The 15,148-nt window shown below is 46.2% G+C and overlaps 1 protein-coding gene across 1 annotated transcript; it reads left to right on the forward strand.

Moving 5' to 3' along the window:
* The first annotated feature begins 5,103 nt into the window (after nt 1–5,103).
* Nucleotides 5,104–11,542, forward strand: PARP16 (poly(ADP-ribose) polymerase family member 16). Its single transcript, XM_074155960.1, has 6 exons — nt 5,104–5,414; nt 6,116–6,253; nt 7,118–7,324; nt 8,490–8,661; nt 9,757–9,898; nt 10,509–11,542. Exons 1-6 carry the CDS (start codon nt 5,223–5,225, stop codon nt 10,651–10,653), a joined length of 996 nt encoding a protein of 331 aa, XP_074012061.1. The 5' UTR covers nt 5,104–5,222; the 3' UTR covers nt 10,654–11,542.
* The last annotated feature ends 3,606 nt before the right edge of the window (nt 11,543–15,148 follow it).

Genomic DNA, 15,148 nt, shown 5'->3' on the forward strand with positions numbered 1-15,148 from the left:
GAAATTGCTTTAAAATGGGTAATTATCAGATTTCCCCATTAATGGGAAAAATCAGGCAAATATAAATCTTAAAACGTGCTACTCTCTGCACACTGCGTGTAGCACATTAGGGAAAAAACAATCTGCGGAGCAAAGCTGTTACCGAGTGACCACGTCTCGGCCCAGCAGCTGGTTTTAATTTCAGCTAAAGAACCGCTCTGCTTCCCCGCAATGCCACCAGCCCCGCTCTTCCCACCGCAAAACTCCGCTGTGGGCCTCGCACATCACACGCTACAGCAATTCAAACGGGGAGAACCGGCGTATCCGAGACCATGAACACCAGCTCGTTACCTCCTTTCTACACACTCTAAGCCCAGCTCGCGTCACATGCTATTTTTTTAGTCAAGACTAGACTCGCTTTCACGCAGTTGTCCCTGAATTTCACCCGAATAACTGAAAAGAGCTTCTCTGATCATAGACATAAGCCACCAGAAGCCCCTGGAAAACTGCCATCTCGTAGGAAGTAACTGACAGCACTTTGTAGCCTCTGATGTGTCTGAAAGAAGGGAAAACTTCCTTTGCGTAGTGACCTACACAAAGCTGACCACGGACTCAAATGACCGGGGGAGGCGCCACCTTTCAAGTTCTGATATTTTCCTTATTGCACAAAGAGCAAAAGAATAAGGGAACACGGACCAAAAGATAAGGGACAGTCCTGCGGTTAAGGCAGTCAGGAAATTTGAAGCGAGATTCTGGTCTTCTCCCCCAAAAGGGGCTGGAATCAACCGTATCAAACTCAAACAGTCTGAGTTCTCCTACAGATGATGAGTGGCTTTGGGTAAATTGTATCCCACGTCAGCTGGGATACTCGTGCCCGTTTTGCTGGGATGTCGCATGAATTATCTGGTATTTGGGAGGCTCTTAAATCCATGTACCTCACATGTAACTATTAAATGTGGTCTTGCTTTTAGATCAGAACTACAATAATTCAGAGCCGAGCACATTTCGTTTTTATTTTCTTATGACTATATGAATTCACCGAGACAAGTGACAGAGAAACATGATTCATCGCATTCATATGACTATTTCCAAAACAGTTCTTACTTTTGTCTGAGTAATTGGAAAATGTTAAAGGCAGGACTATTTTACCCAGCTGACTTAAGAAGGTTGGTTTATTCCACATTTCTGTTTTCAATAAATCTCTCAGGACAAAAACATCCCCTGCAGCATATATACGTAAAGGACAAAAAGGCGTTAAATCCTAAGGGGGGGAGCGGGGAGAAGAGATAAATAGTTTACTTCTATTATCTTTACCATATGTTCTATTCCAACTGGATACACATAAACAGCATGTAATCTTCAAGCTCAGCTTTAGACTCTTTGAAGTGACCTGACCATACTACTGATTTATTTCAAACTAACCTTTCTCTTTGAACCCTAGGTCAAGGTTAATTCTATAATAAAACATACCTTATACAGCTGGCTTTTCCAGTGGTGCTAGCAAGTAACGAACCCCTCGGTCATAAGCATTTGTTTCACTGAGTGTAGTATTGTATTTCTATTTTCCCTTCCCGATATTAATTTCCTTCACAGACCCTAGTTAAGGGGAAAAAAAAATCTCTTTTCCGGTCCATGAGATCAATTTTAAACACACTGGAATTAAATGAAGATATTTAAGCCACATTTCTCTGCTGAAATGCATCCACCAACACCAGAAACTATTTTTATTACAGTCTATGTTAAATAATCAGATCTTCCATTTCACAAGAAGCCGTAGAGCTACGGAATTCAAACTCCGCCACTGGCACCGACCCTTTCAGAATCTTTTACAAAACCATCTTTGCACTGAATTACAGCAACTCACCGAGTATAGCTCTTCTATCTAGGAAAATAAAATTGGAAAAGGGAAATATGTTTGAAGGGCACTCCTCAAAAAAAAAAAAAAAAAAAAAGAGAGTTTGGATGTGCCCCCAGCCAGTCTTGGCTGCCCGTAGGTATGGAAGGAGAGAAGGACTCCAAGCAGGGGCGAACAGGGCCTGACCTAGCTTGGAGAGGTGGGATGCAGCCACTAAGAGACGCTGAGGTCAATGTCATATTGCTCAAAGGCTGCTCATCAGGTTGTTATTAAGAGGCCTGGAAAGACACTTCTGCATCTCAGCCTCCAGCCCACGGCACATACTTGCAGCACTTAATTAAAAAGCAGCAATGCGCAAGCTAAACCAGCAGCTGTTATGTATTTCCTCTGACTCCAAAGCCTTGCCAACACGGTGTCAGGAGAGGGATGAGATGAGATCTTCTGGGTTTGGGCCTTCCATCAGGAACAGGCTGGAAGACCTTATCTGCCGTAGCTAAGAGCAGGGGGGAGTTGTGCTTCCCCTCCAAATGAACGATGACTTTATCCTGGCTTATCCTCACACATTTTGCAGGCCTGAGTCTACAGCATGTTGATGGTCAGCATCACCAGCACACACCGGCACCAAAAGCTTTCAGGACTTCATCTCTGGCTTAGGGGACACTTTGTAAAACAGGGTTTTAGTCCGGTGCTAGATGAGTTTGACCAGACAGCACTCTCGGCCAGCATCGATACAGCAAACTTGTTATCTCATCAATATCTGCCACTGCCTAACTCAGCTGAGCTCGCCGTAATGGAAGCGCCATCCATTTGAAATCCCAAAGGAAGGCATCAGTTTTGGATCAATGCTCTCAGAATCTCCATTAACTGTTATGATGCCGGTGATGTTTCAGATCTATTTTGGGTTAATGTCTTCATGCCAGGACAAGTCCACAAAAGGCCTTCACTTCACTTTGAGAGACTCTCTTATGGGAATAGAAGAGTGGTGGGAGGGTGGGCCCAGCATCTCCAGAAGTGACGCGGTTCCAAGGAAACCCTTGTTCCTCCAGCTCTCCCCTCCAATTTCATCACTCCCTGGAATTACACCAATTCAAGAGTCCAAAATATCAATGTAAAATTCCACCCAAAGGTGGAAATCTCTACCATTTTCTAATATTGTTCTGTAACAGGCGCCGAGAAGAAAATTACTACATCTAATGATTTATTAGTGAATGAAATCAGCCAATTAGACAGCCAGCGACTGATTTTCAAAGGGATCTCGCACAGAACAATTTAATATAATGCAAGATAATAAACACATCCCAAGCTGAATCACTGAATGATGTCGCTAACAGCCTGTCAGAGATACCAGATATTTACAGCAGAATAAGGCACCACATCAGATAAAGTCAAATACATCCTCTCATGGATATAGAAATATGGAAAGGAATCTCTCCGGCTGCATTTCAAGTCCAGGCAATTTACGTAACTCCTGAGAAAAAGCTTGGTGTGGTGCCAGGGCTCTTCTTAAAAATCACCCATCCGTGCTGCTACCCGGTCTGGGAAAGCTAACTGCACAAAATACAGTGGGGAACTGGAAACAGGCTGGTGGTGACACCCTGACAAACCTCTATTGGCGGGAGAAGTTCTGCAAAGAGCAGACAAAAATCTGGATTTCAAGGTTTCATCCACAACCTGCACAATAATAATCCATCAACAATATCTCAAGAAGGAAAATATAGCATGGACCTCACAGGCTGGATAACGTTTTAAAGATAAAAACATGTATAGATATCTAGTAAATAGGGTAACCTAAACCAAGGGTACCTTAAAAATCATTTTATCTACACGTTGCCATTAAATATGTCAGACACAAGCAAGTATTAGTGCTGTCCTAGAATTGATGGCTTCATATTGCAGGCTCCTTCATGCAGCTGTTATTGAAAGATGCATTTTTGATAAAACAGTAAAAAGCAAGCAAACAAACCTACAACTCAATTCAATTTATATACGTCTTTGTGAAACCATGTTCAATTTAATCTAGCTGTGGACAGTCTATGATCTATTCAGTTCTACCCAAAATTATGAAAGCTCTTTCTACTCCGTTCAAGGGGGTAAGAGTGTGAGCTCTGCACTTAGGAATGAAGTTCACATTTCATTTGCTTTGATACCAGTTTGCCCTTAGACGGTATTTAATACAGCTGGCGTTCCTGTTCCTTATGAGTAAGGCTGCAAACTACAGCTCAGAAAAGGAGCAAGACAGTCTTCGGAGACACAGTTGCAGGATGAGAGCCCAATAATGGGTATCCAGAAGCGACCAACCCAGCGAAACCACTGGTAAGAGGTTCAATTAAAAAGTAAAATTCCTCTCCCTTAATTCTGCAAAACCAGCCCACGGGAGATGACTCAGGCAAACCTGGATTCATCCTTCGAGGCTACAAGCTTGGATGATAAAGGCAACTGCTGAGGAGTAACGGCATCTATGTGCTTTTGAGTTACTATCACAGTCGGTTAAAATCAGAGCTACATAACACCAGATTTTACACAAAAAGCTGTCTCCCTGTCTTAGCCGTTCGGGCTAATCAGCATTGCTGTTTCGCATGAAAGCAAAGCCCAAGCTGGGACTCTGCATTTGTGGTGCCCCAGCAGGGACACAGCTGGGGATGAGGGCTTGGGACCCTCCCGATGCCATGGAGGGGACAGGGCACAAGCCATCAGACAGGGCTGAGGTGCCACTCACACCCCAGCACGCTGCCGCCATCCCCACCAGCCTCCGCCTGGGCTCCCCCACCATGTTCTCCCTGCCCTCGGGCCACAGTCCTGTCCAGTCTCCTGCTGAGGGCAGGGCGTCATGTCCCCTCTGTGCCCCCCTCCTGGTCTCTACCTGAAGGGAAGGTGCCATTTCCCCATACCCTCTCCCAGTCTCTACATGAGGGGAAGGCGCCATTTCCCTGTACCCTTCTCCCAGTCTCTACACGAGGGGAAGGCGCCATTTCCCTGTACCCTTCTCCCGGTCTCTACCTGAAGGGAAGGCGCCATTTCCCCATACCCTCTCCCAGTCTCCACCTGAGAAGGCACCATTTCCTCACTCTGTACCCCTCTCCGGGCCTCTACCCGAGGGGAAGGCGCCATTCCCTCAGGTCTCCCTCCTCCCCGTCCCCGGCTAACGGGCACAGCCGCGGCCCTTGCGGCGCGGCCGTTGGGGTCAGGAGAGCCCCGGGGCGGCGCGGGGAGGGCGGACCGAGGCGCCGGAGCGGCGCGGGGCGGGCGGAGGCGGCCGCCCGGCGGCGGGGCGGAGCGGCGGGGCCAGGCCGCGGCCCCGGCGGCGAGGCGGAAGGGGGCGACCGGCGGCCCGGGCGGGAGCTGTCGCCTCCTTGGGAGCGCCCGCCGCACGGCAAGCCCCCCGCCGGGCATGCCACCGCCCGGCCCCGGCCCCGGCGAGGCGATCGCCCGCGTCAGGGAAGCGGCGGGGAGGGACCCGTTGGCCGCCGACCTGCGGTGCAGCCTCTTCGCCGCCGCGCTGCAGAGCTACAAGCGCGACTCGGCGCTGAGGCCCTTCCCGGGCCGCTACGCCGGCGGCGACAGCAAGGACTTCGAGGGGCTGGTGAGTGCCAGCGGCCCCGGCCTGGGAGGGTGTATCCGAAGGGGGAGTACGGTGTTCTGCCCCTCGGAGGGAGAAAACTGCCTTGTGAAGGGCTGGTTGGAGGGGGGAAGCCCCGGGGTGGCGTGGCTGGGGGAAGAAGCTCTGGGGGAGAAGCCGGCGAGGGGGCCCTGGAGGTGAGAGCAGCGGCGCCTCAAGGTTGGGAATAAAGCAGGGTAAACTGTTAATCCAGGCAGGGAATCCAAGTTTTAAAGTACCGTTTGGGATTCTGAACCAATAAACCCACCCTTGGAAACCTTCGAATGCGGTAGTGAGATACAAAGACCCCAAAGATACAAAGATACTTGCCCTACACAAAATCCAAATCAATTCTGAAGGGTTTATATAAACAGCCCCTGTGTTTATCCCACTGCAGATGCTGCATTGTCACGGCTTGTTTTCTTTCAGGAGCTTGTTTGATTATTCTTGTGTGCACCTTACAGATATTGTTGGTAAATATAAATATTTTGTAACTTGCCTGCTATTTGTTTTGAGGACAAGTGACAAACTTTCCCACAAACTGGATACAAATGTTTGTATCTCAGAGCAGAAACTGCTTTTCAGTTTACAACCTATTAGGGTGAAATATTGTTTTGTTTTCACTAGAGGTCTCTGTTTAATCATAATGAAAAGAAGGAGCTTGTACTAAATGCCTGTCTCGTTAGCTTGCAGACACCAATGCGCTACCGAGCCTGAAAGAACTTCTGGAGTCTGTTCCAAACACAGAGAAAAGGACCTGGGATTTGTTCAGTTGGATTTTATCATCGAAGGTCTTCATGATACAAAGTACTAAGAAACAGGAGGTAAGTTTTGAATTCTGAGTCTTCATTAGAATTTGTCCTTTAAGACAACCTTGCACTTCAGAGAGTATTTCCTCCTGCCAGAATTTAGTTGGCTATTGTGAGAGCTTGACAGTTCAAGGTGAATGTACTTTTCTCAGTGTATAAAGAGAGGATTTTTTAAATAAAATTTGCAGGAGCCGCTTTTCAGTTTACAACCTATTAGGGTGAAATATAGAAGAAGCAGTCTTCCAAATTTCACTTGGAAGAAATAGTTATCACTGTCACTAGTTGATGATGGGCAGTGATTGTGATTGGTTACTCCCATTAATGTAGCACATACCTGCATGTTGCAGACCATGATAGTCCAACTCGGGTGTACTGGAACCAGGTCCTGCTTCTCACTGAGAAAGATGATTTTGTACTTCTACCCCAAAAATGGAAAGGTTGAGACCCACTGAGGAACTTCTATAACAGGGATCAAAATAGCGGTAGAGATTAGTAGCAAGATGAAAACCACTTCTGTTTTCACATTTTTTCCTCTTCCACGATCAGCTGATGAATATATCGTCTTAGTAGCCAAAGCAGCATGGTAGAATTGTGATATTGTCCTTACATCATCAATTAATTCATAATCACAATTCAAGTTTGTTGGTTGGGTTTTTTTTCCCCGGAAAGAAGAATTAGGATTTAGCTTTGCTAGCAAGAAACTGTCAGAATTCTCACTGTACACTTAATCCTTCTGAATTGCGACAGTGTTGAATTCTAACACAAAAAGCTTAATCAAAATACTTAAAGCAATGTGAAAGACTAAGGGACAGTAAGCAAAATTTCCAGTGAGTAATCCACCTCCAGCAACCAACACTTACATTCCTTCCTGTTTTTAAGTATGAGAAGATCCAAGAACTCACGGGGATGTCTGGGGCTGCTGTTCCTGCTCCGGACTACCTCTTTGAGATTGTGTACTCCGATCAAATGAATACCAAGTTTGCTGAGACCAAGGGAGAGCGGGACCTCATCTATGCTTTCCATGGGAGCCGCCTCGAGAACTTCCATTCCATACTGCACAACGGCCTGCACTGCCATTTGAACAGGGTGAGGCTCCTGGTGTTGGCACCATCTTCTGATGGTCATTTGCAGCTAGTGACACTTCTTAAAAATAGGTTCAAATTCCTTTAGGGTTATGAAATGTGCCGATGATCTTATACTGCTGTTTTCACTTCAGTGTAGGCTTTTGTGGATGGTTGTGTTGCATTTTCTAGGCAGCCCGAGGGTAAAAACTGGAAGTAGCGTGAAACCCTTTTCTCCAGTGTGACTAATTACAGCTACCCTTTGCTTCTTTGTAAGGAGGTGTAATTCCTCTGAAAATACTGGCCTGTCTGACAGCCTGCAGCTGTAAAGTGCCAGTGCACAGAGGAGGAGGATAGTGACCCAGGCAACATAGAAATTGTCTCTTAAACTTGAGGCCAGGCATAAAAATCAACTAAATTTTAGGTACTGCTTGCAAATAGAGCCTTCTTTAAAATGGCCTGGCTAAGGAAGACATCCTGTAGGATTTGCATCTCTTCTGATTTCAACAGAAAGGCAGTTGGGACTCGGGTCTTCTTGTGTCATTTGTGAAACAGCTTTGACACAACAGCTGCTTAACCTTCCAGTCAGCCTGGACCATGTTTTTCTCCCACGCTCTTTATGAGTAATGGCTTATCAGGTAGAGTGGACTTATTGGATTAATAGTTTTAGCCAGGGTGCCAAATCCTCTGATTCGAAGTTATCAAAACAGTTATATTTGAAAGGAATTCGCAATTGAAAAGTACTTCCCTCTTTTCTAGTGAGGCATGGATTTAAATGCAAGTAAAGCCTTGTCTTGTTTGTGGAGGTTGGATTATTTATTTGAATGATGGCAGTCTCAATAAACCAGTGAAATGCCTCTAATAGCAGTGCAGTCATGTTGATATAAAATACTTAGGCTGGCAAACTAAATCCAAATCCGGGAAAGCATGAATCTGTCCACACCAGGGGCTGTGCCAAGCAGCTAATTTGAGGGATGGGAAGGGGCAGCTGCCCCACCCCAAGGAAGTTGTGCCAGGAGAAAAAACAGTGCATGGACCAGGCCCAGCACAGGTCAGAAAAGCCTTTTTGTTTTTGTTTTTTTTTAAGTTACCTTCAGAAACAGAACTGCCAGTCTGAAAGTAAAGAACACTTGTATGTTGTTTGTAGTTTGCGCTAGAGGATTTTAGGATGTATTTCTGCTCCGTTTCAGACGTCTCTGTTTGGTGAAGGTACCTACCTTACCAGTGACCTGAGCCTGGCTCTCCTTTACAGCCCCCATAGTCTTGGCTGGCAGCGAAGCGCACTGGGCTCTATCCTTAGCTGTGTAGCTGTTTGCGAGATCATTGACCACCCAGATGTAAAGTGTCAGGTGAAAAAGAAAGGTGAGTCCATTGAATAATAACTCTGTGTAGTTCATCTCTTAGAACTTCTCATATTATCATAGAATCGTAGAGTGGCTTGGTTTAGAAGAGACCTTAAAGATCATCAAGTACCAACCCCCCCTGCCATGGGCAGGGACACCTCCCACCAGACCAGGTTGCTCAAAGCCCCATCCAGCCTGGCCTTGAACACTTCCAGGGATGGGGCATCCACAGCTTCTCTGGGCAACCTGTTCCAGTGTCTCACCATCCTCACAGTAAAGAATTTCTTCATAATATCTAATCTAAATCTCCCCTCTTTCAGTTTAAAACCATTACCCCTCATCCTATTGCTCCACTCCCTGAAAAAGAGTTCCTCCCCGTCTTCCCTGTAGGCCCCCTTTAGGTACTGGAAGGGGCTATAAGGTCTCCCCTGAGCCTTCTCTTTGTGCACACATGGATTTTGTGCACACCATATAAACAGTGCAGTATATGGAGTCTGGATACCCTTCAACAGAAACTGCTGACTCCTTTTCCGATCGACTCCTCAACAAATGCGCAACAGCCTCATTGCCTGTGAAACTTCTCCTAAAATGGTCTATTTAAGGGGTAGAAAATATTTTGGTGGCATTATTTGTTTTTCCTAGTTTCAGTAGTATGATAAAATCCTGTTCCATAATATCTGATTGTTTCACCTGTGATGGATGAACGGAAACATCGCAAATGTATCGATAATGAGCTTTATTAGATGTCTAGGAAGCCGTTGCTCAGATCATCCTCCTTTGACTGCTTCCTGCTTGCTGTTTTTCTTTCCCTGTTAATATTAGCAGCTCCTCAAGCACCGTGTGGGAGACCTGCCCCCTTATCACCCTGGGCTGGGCCGTAATGCCATCCATACCAAGGATGACTAGGAGTGGTATAGCCTCAAGCAAACTTTTCAGTCTATTCTTGGATGCTAAGGGATTCGGGGGAATTCCAAGACTAGGTCTTTGATTATCTCATTCCCACTCTTGTGGGTGCATTTGTGTGCGGGTTGTTTGTTTGGTTTTTTACACTCACTTGAAGTTGTGCATCCTTTTCTGTTCCCCCAAAGACCCCTTCTTTTCTCTTCCCATTCAGATTCAGAAGAAATAGACAGAAAAAGAGCAAGAGTGAAAAACAGCGAAGGGGGTGACGTACCACAGAAATACTTCGTTGTCACAAACAATCAGCTTTTACGAGTTAAATACTTGCTAGTATATTCACAGAAACAGCATAGGAGGTAAGAGTTCGGTTGTCTGGAGCGACGAGCACGCTATAACCACCACATAACACACATCTCATTTTTGAAAAACAACAGAAAACAAGCAAGATGTGCTGCACTGCCTGAATTTGGGTTTAGCCTGTTTTCCTGTGGAAATAAGGCTTACACTTTGCCTCTGTCTCACTCTTTGACGCTCCCAGCCTCAGCTAAATTTGCTTTTTCACACGACCTGTAAGCGCTTAATATCTTTGAGAGCTCCAATAATCTGTTTGTGGCAGGAAACGAGTGAAACTGATGAGTGCAGCTTTTAAATCTCGGGTGGTTTTAACTCTGCCCTTACTATCCTAAGTGGCAGCGTTCACCCAGCTCATCAACTTGTGGGTGCAGGCCAAGCAGTTACCACTCCAAACGGTGGAGAAAGGCATGAGCATGCGGAGAAAGGACAGGATTGTGCACAAGATTTAGGGAAAAGAGTTAGGGAATCAGGCTTTGTCAGTTACAGGGATCGCAGAACAACTTTCTGATTGTATTGCATCAGCTTAACCATTTAAAATAACAAAACCTAAGATACTCTTTGCCAATGTATTCCTGCATCTCTGGGAGAATTCATGCCCTTTTCCCTTTTCAGGCCTTCCAGGCAATCTTCCTGGTTTTACACGCACCGTTTTGCCCTAATGATGCTGCTGTACCTACTGCTGCTAATAGTGATAGGGGCCAGCAAATCGCCAACCGTCGTCTACTACTGGCACAGAATGTTTGACTCGAGGAGATGAATCGCCCAAGATGATAAACTTATTTTCACCACGTGCCTTAATAATAGCCATTCTGCGATGCACTGTGTCTCTTCCAGAGCTCTGGAAGTAAAGGTGCCTGGAGCTTTCCAGTTCTGCCTCCGCTATATAATTCTCGTGGCATCTTTCCATTTATTCTTATTTCTGTGCTCCTGTGATTCATGAGGAGCTGAAAAGGATCACAATGGTGCAGCTTAAGCATGAATCAATTGTTAAGGGTCCATGGGAAAAAGTTATTTAATGAAAATGAAGCGGGGAAACACGTGTAACTGTTTTATGTCAAACTGAGATGGTGATATTTGCACAAGTTGGGAAGGAGGGTTTTTCTGTATGTCAGGCAAAGCAACCTGTAGGGACTCTTACCAGTTTGTTTTCAGAAGCTGAATGTAGCGAACGTTTAGCATGTATGAATGCAGATGGGATCACTTTTAAAACTAACTTTGGCCAGGAATTTTTATATTGGAGCATAATGATTGTAAGAGAACAACAAGAAATAAAACAATAGCCAAAATGAAAGACGTTAAATGGTTTTAAGACGTTAAGTATGTTTCCCCTCCCCCCCCGAAACATCTGCAAGGCTTTTGTTCTCAGCCATGATATCAATACTGAATAAGGATTATTCCTGTCAAACTGCCTTCCACTTGTATTTTTTGCACTAAAAAGAGAGAGGCTGAAGGGTTCCACTTGTGCTGCCACCTGACAGGATTTTTGGGGTTGGCGCTGCCTGGGGTTGGGGATCTGGTTCAACATTTTTGCCTGTATTGAGTTGTTTTCAGCCTCCCTTTATGAACAAATGGACTAACGAGCAGTAACGCGCCACCGGTTTCCTGAAACACTTGTTTGAAATGGAATAAAACAGCAGCCAAACTGGAGAGGTGTGTTTTACGTCTGTGAATATTTGTAGCACAGTTAATTTCATACAGACTTCACCGAGGCCTCCACGTGACTTGCACTCAATACTGTCTATTTGTAAAATAGACCGTCCACACCGAGTTCTCACAAAGAATTGAGTTTTCTGTGGTCAGAATTCCGACAGTTAGGCCCTTTGCAAAGTGCTTTGGCTTTAATGCTGGTGCGTAATACCTCTGTATCTCTCAGATTCGGCTTTTCTAATCTCGAAGAAGGGCATTTTGGGGGGTTTGGTTGAAAACACACACATAGGTATATGCAAGGCAGTCGTGCAACCTCAACAGGGCAACACTCTCCCGCTCCTGTCCAAGTCCTTCACATTTGCTGTTGGTACCAACCAACCTAAAACTACCCAAAACTAAAAAGACCAAAGGAATGTCCTCTGGTTAGTGACTGGGCATGGGATAAACCTCAGGAAGAGACCAGGGAATTCTAGGAAAAGTCTAGATTTTAGCAGTAGACTTGATAAACACAGGTTTTCATCGCACAGTGAACCCTAAGCACACACACAAAAAAAATCTCATCACACTTCCAGCAAATGAGTCTATGATTACTACATTACTCATTAAATATTTCAAAGAAAACCTCTTCTTTCTCTGATACCTAATTGCCAGAAATAATGACCTAGTAATCAGGTTTTCTAACTCAAAGCTGAGAATAAGTTCATTTACAACAACTCCTCTTCTTGGTGGATGGAGCTAGAAGCATTTATTCCAGTTAATTCTGCTGCCAGAACAAATTTATTTATTCACCATACAGCTTGCAAAACAAGAACATTATAATCCAATTCCCCATTGCCTTTTACAGTCCATTAATAACGCTCACTGTTAAAGCACATTGCCTTGCCTCAGCCCAAGAAATGCACATGCTAATTATAGCACTGATTTGCAATTAAAATATACATAAACTAACAATTTATGGCACAACAAATTCGACTACTTTGTAGTAGTTTACTCTTTGATATTCCAATGCAGAAACCTGGGGGGTTGAGACACGCATGGCCTTCCTAGGAATATTTGCCCATTTTTGGTCCACCTCAGCATGTTATATATATATAAATATATATATATATATATATATAATTGTGCCCTATAGATCACAGAGTCACAGAATGATATGGGGTTGGAAGGGACCTCTGGAGATCATCTAGTCCAACCCCCTTGCCAAAGCAGGTCCACCCAGAGCAGGTCACACAGGAACGTGTCTGGGCACGTTTTGAATGTCTCCAGAGATGGAGACTCCACCACCTCTCTGGAGCAGCCTCTTCCAGGGCTCTGCCACCCTCAAAGTGAAGAAGTTCCTCCTCATGTTTTGATGGAACTTCCTATGTTCAAGTTTGCGCCTGTTACCTCTTGTCCTGTCACTGGGCACCACTGAAAAAAAACTGGCCCCATCCTCTTGACACCCACCCTTTAAGTATTTATAGGCATTGATCAGATCCCGCCTCGGTCTTCTCTTCTCCAGACTAAAAAGACCCAAGTCCCTCAGCCTTTTCTCATAAGGGACATCCTCCAGGCCCTTAATCATGTGTGTAGTCCTCTGCTGTACCCTCTCCAGCAGTTCCCTGTCCTTCTTGAACTGGGGAGCCCAAAACTGGACACAGTACTCCAGATGGGGCCTCACCAGGGCAGAGCAGAGGGGCAGGATGACCTCCCTCCACCTGCTGGTCACAGTCTTCCTGATGCACCCCAGGATGCCATTGGCCTTCTTGGCCACAGGGGCACATTGCTGGCTCATGGTCATCCTGTGACAGTTTAGGGTAGGTAACGTGCCAGCCGGAAAACCTAGAGGTATTTGATGCTGCCTGAAGGGTTGTTGTGTTGTTAGAAGGCTTGTAGGTCCACAAACGAAACATCTTTAGGAAGAGAAGGGCCCTGAGAGCCCGTTGGAAGAGGAGGATGGGCAGCGCTTGGGGGGGTGGATGGTGTCTGCACCACAGGGAGAGGCACGAACCCGAGCATCCACGAGTCAGGTGAAAGGAGCAGACGGGGAAGGCTTTGAGGCTCCCTTCTCAGGGTTTCTTTGCATAGGAAAGCTTCTGAAGAGTAAGCAAAAGGAATGAACGTGTAGCGGCTGTTCAGCGCTGTCTCCTAACGTCTGTCTGGGTTTTTATTTGGCTTTAAGCCCTTCAGCTGAGTTCTCTTCCCGAGCGCGGGGCAACAGCATCCCTGCAGGGAGCACATTCCCAAGCTGATCTTCGGCACCAGGTGCTCCAGGCTACATCCCCAGAGAGAAAAAGTCTTGTGGGGGCTCTCAGGGAGGACACGTGCAGTCCAGCACTGCAATTAAATCAGCAGGTACCAAAGGGGAAAAAAAAAAAAAAAAAAGGCTTTTTCTGCTTTGAAAAGAATAGACCCACACAAAGAGGTGGCTACAGGTGGGGGCTGAGTCCCCATGGACCCATCGCAAGTGCCACACATTCCCAGACCTGCAGGGAAGCTGGGCACAGCCTCCTCCCTTCTTCAGCCCCACTTCTGGGGGGGGGCGAGGTAACACCGTCCTCAAAGGCAACGGGAAAATAAATACATTTAAGGTTCTCTGATCCTACCTTAGCGGGCCGGCAAAATACTTAATATCCTGCTCCCACACTTGTTTTCTGTGCTCCCTGCTGGTTTCAGCATGTGTTTCCCAACGTGGCGAGGTGCAGTCAGCTGAATTAAATGCGAGTATTGTGCGGAGTAACTCAGGGTATTAGGAATTAACCCCAGGTTCCCGTTAACCTCTCGAGCCGCTTGCGTGGCTCTTTGAGCACGCACAGCCCTACGAAAACGCTAATGGGGAATGAATCAGAATTTCCTCCCGAACAAAGGACCGCTGTATCCGAAGCGGGGAACCCAGGGCGAGGTCGAGGAGTTGTAAAATATAGAGCTACCTGTGCTTATTAATATAGTCGTTGCGTTACTCCGGTGAATACTGAGGAGCTGTTACCCAGTCAGATAAATCGGATCCTGCAGTAATTGCAAGAAGCGTGGCAGCTGAGTGTTCCCAGGGGGAACAGGAAGATTTTGGGGAAGTGGGAGAATTTTCCTCCCATAATGGGAAACAGATACCGTATATAAGTATTTCTTTATCTATCTGTACAAGATATATATATATGGAGAAATCTCAGGAGCCAGCTGAGAAGGGCAGGTGCTATTGGAGACCAGGACTTTGAGGCAATGCGGGGAGAGAAGGAACTACCGCAGAATCATAGAATGGTTGGAGTTGGAAGGGACCTTAAAGATGATCGAGTTCCAACCCCCCTGCCATGGGCAGGGACACATCCAACTAGACCAGGTTGCTCAGAAAGCAGGATCATCCCCGGAGTGGGGAGGAGCGAGGCTCTGGGCTCCGGATGAGCGATGCAAAAATCTTTTGCTCTCTAAAATATGACTGGATTTGAGAGTTGCAGAATCAGACACGCGGGGATGTTCAAACCAGGCCTGGGCTTTGGTCCACCTCATCGCCCATGGCCTGGAAAACGGCTGCCCCATCTCCCCTGGGGAGCTGCTGCCCACCTGCTCCCTCCCCCTTTCTGCATGCATTGGGCACATGGCTTGGCAGCACCTTCTTCTGGTGACATTTTCCT

The sequence above is a fragment of the Numenius arquata genome, chromosome 11 (genome assembly GCF_964106895.1).
Source record: "Numenius arquata chromosome 11, bNumArq3.hap1.1, whole genome shotgun sequence".
Lineage (NCBI taxonomy): Eukaryota > Metazoa > Chordata > Aves > Charadriiformes > Scolopacidae > Numenius > Numenius arquata.

Bases quoted from the DNA above. Each gene is read 5' to 3' on its own strand.
- PARP16 (XM_074155960.1), top strand. From the start codon at position 5,223: ATGCCACCGCCCGGCCCCGGCCCCGGCGAGGCGATCGCCCGCGTCAGG. The intron at 5,415-6,115 runs GTGAGTGCCAGC...CTGTCTCGTTAG, and splicing joins GCAAGGACTTCGAGGGGCTG to CTTGCAGACACCAATGCGCT. The intron at 8,662-9,756 runs GTGAGTCCATTG...CTTCCCATTCAG, and splicing joins GTGTCAGGTGAAAAAGAAAG to ATTCAGAAGAAATAGACAGA.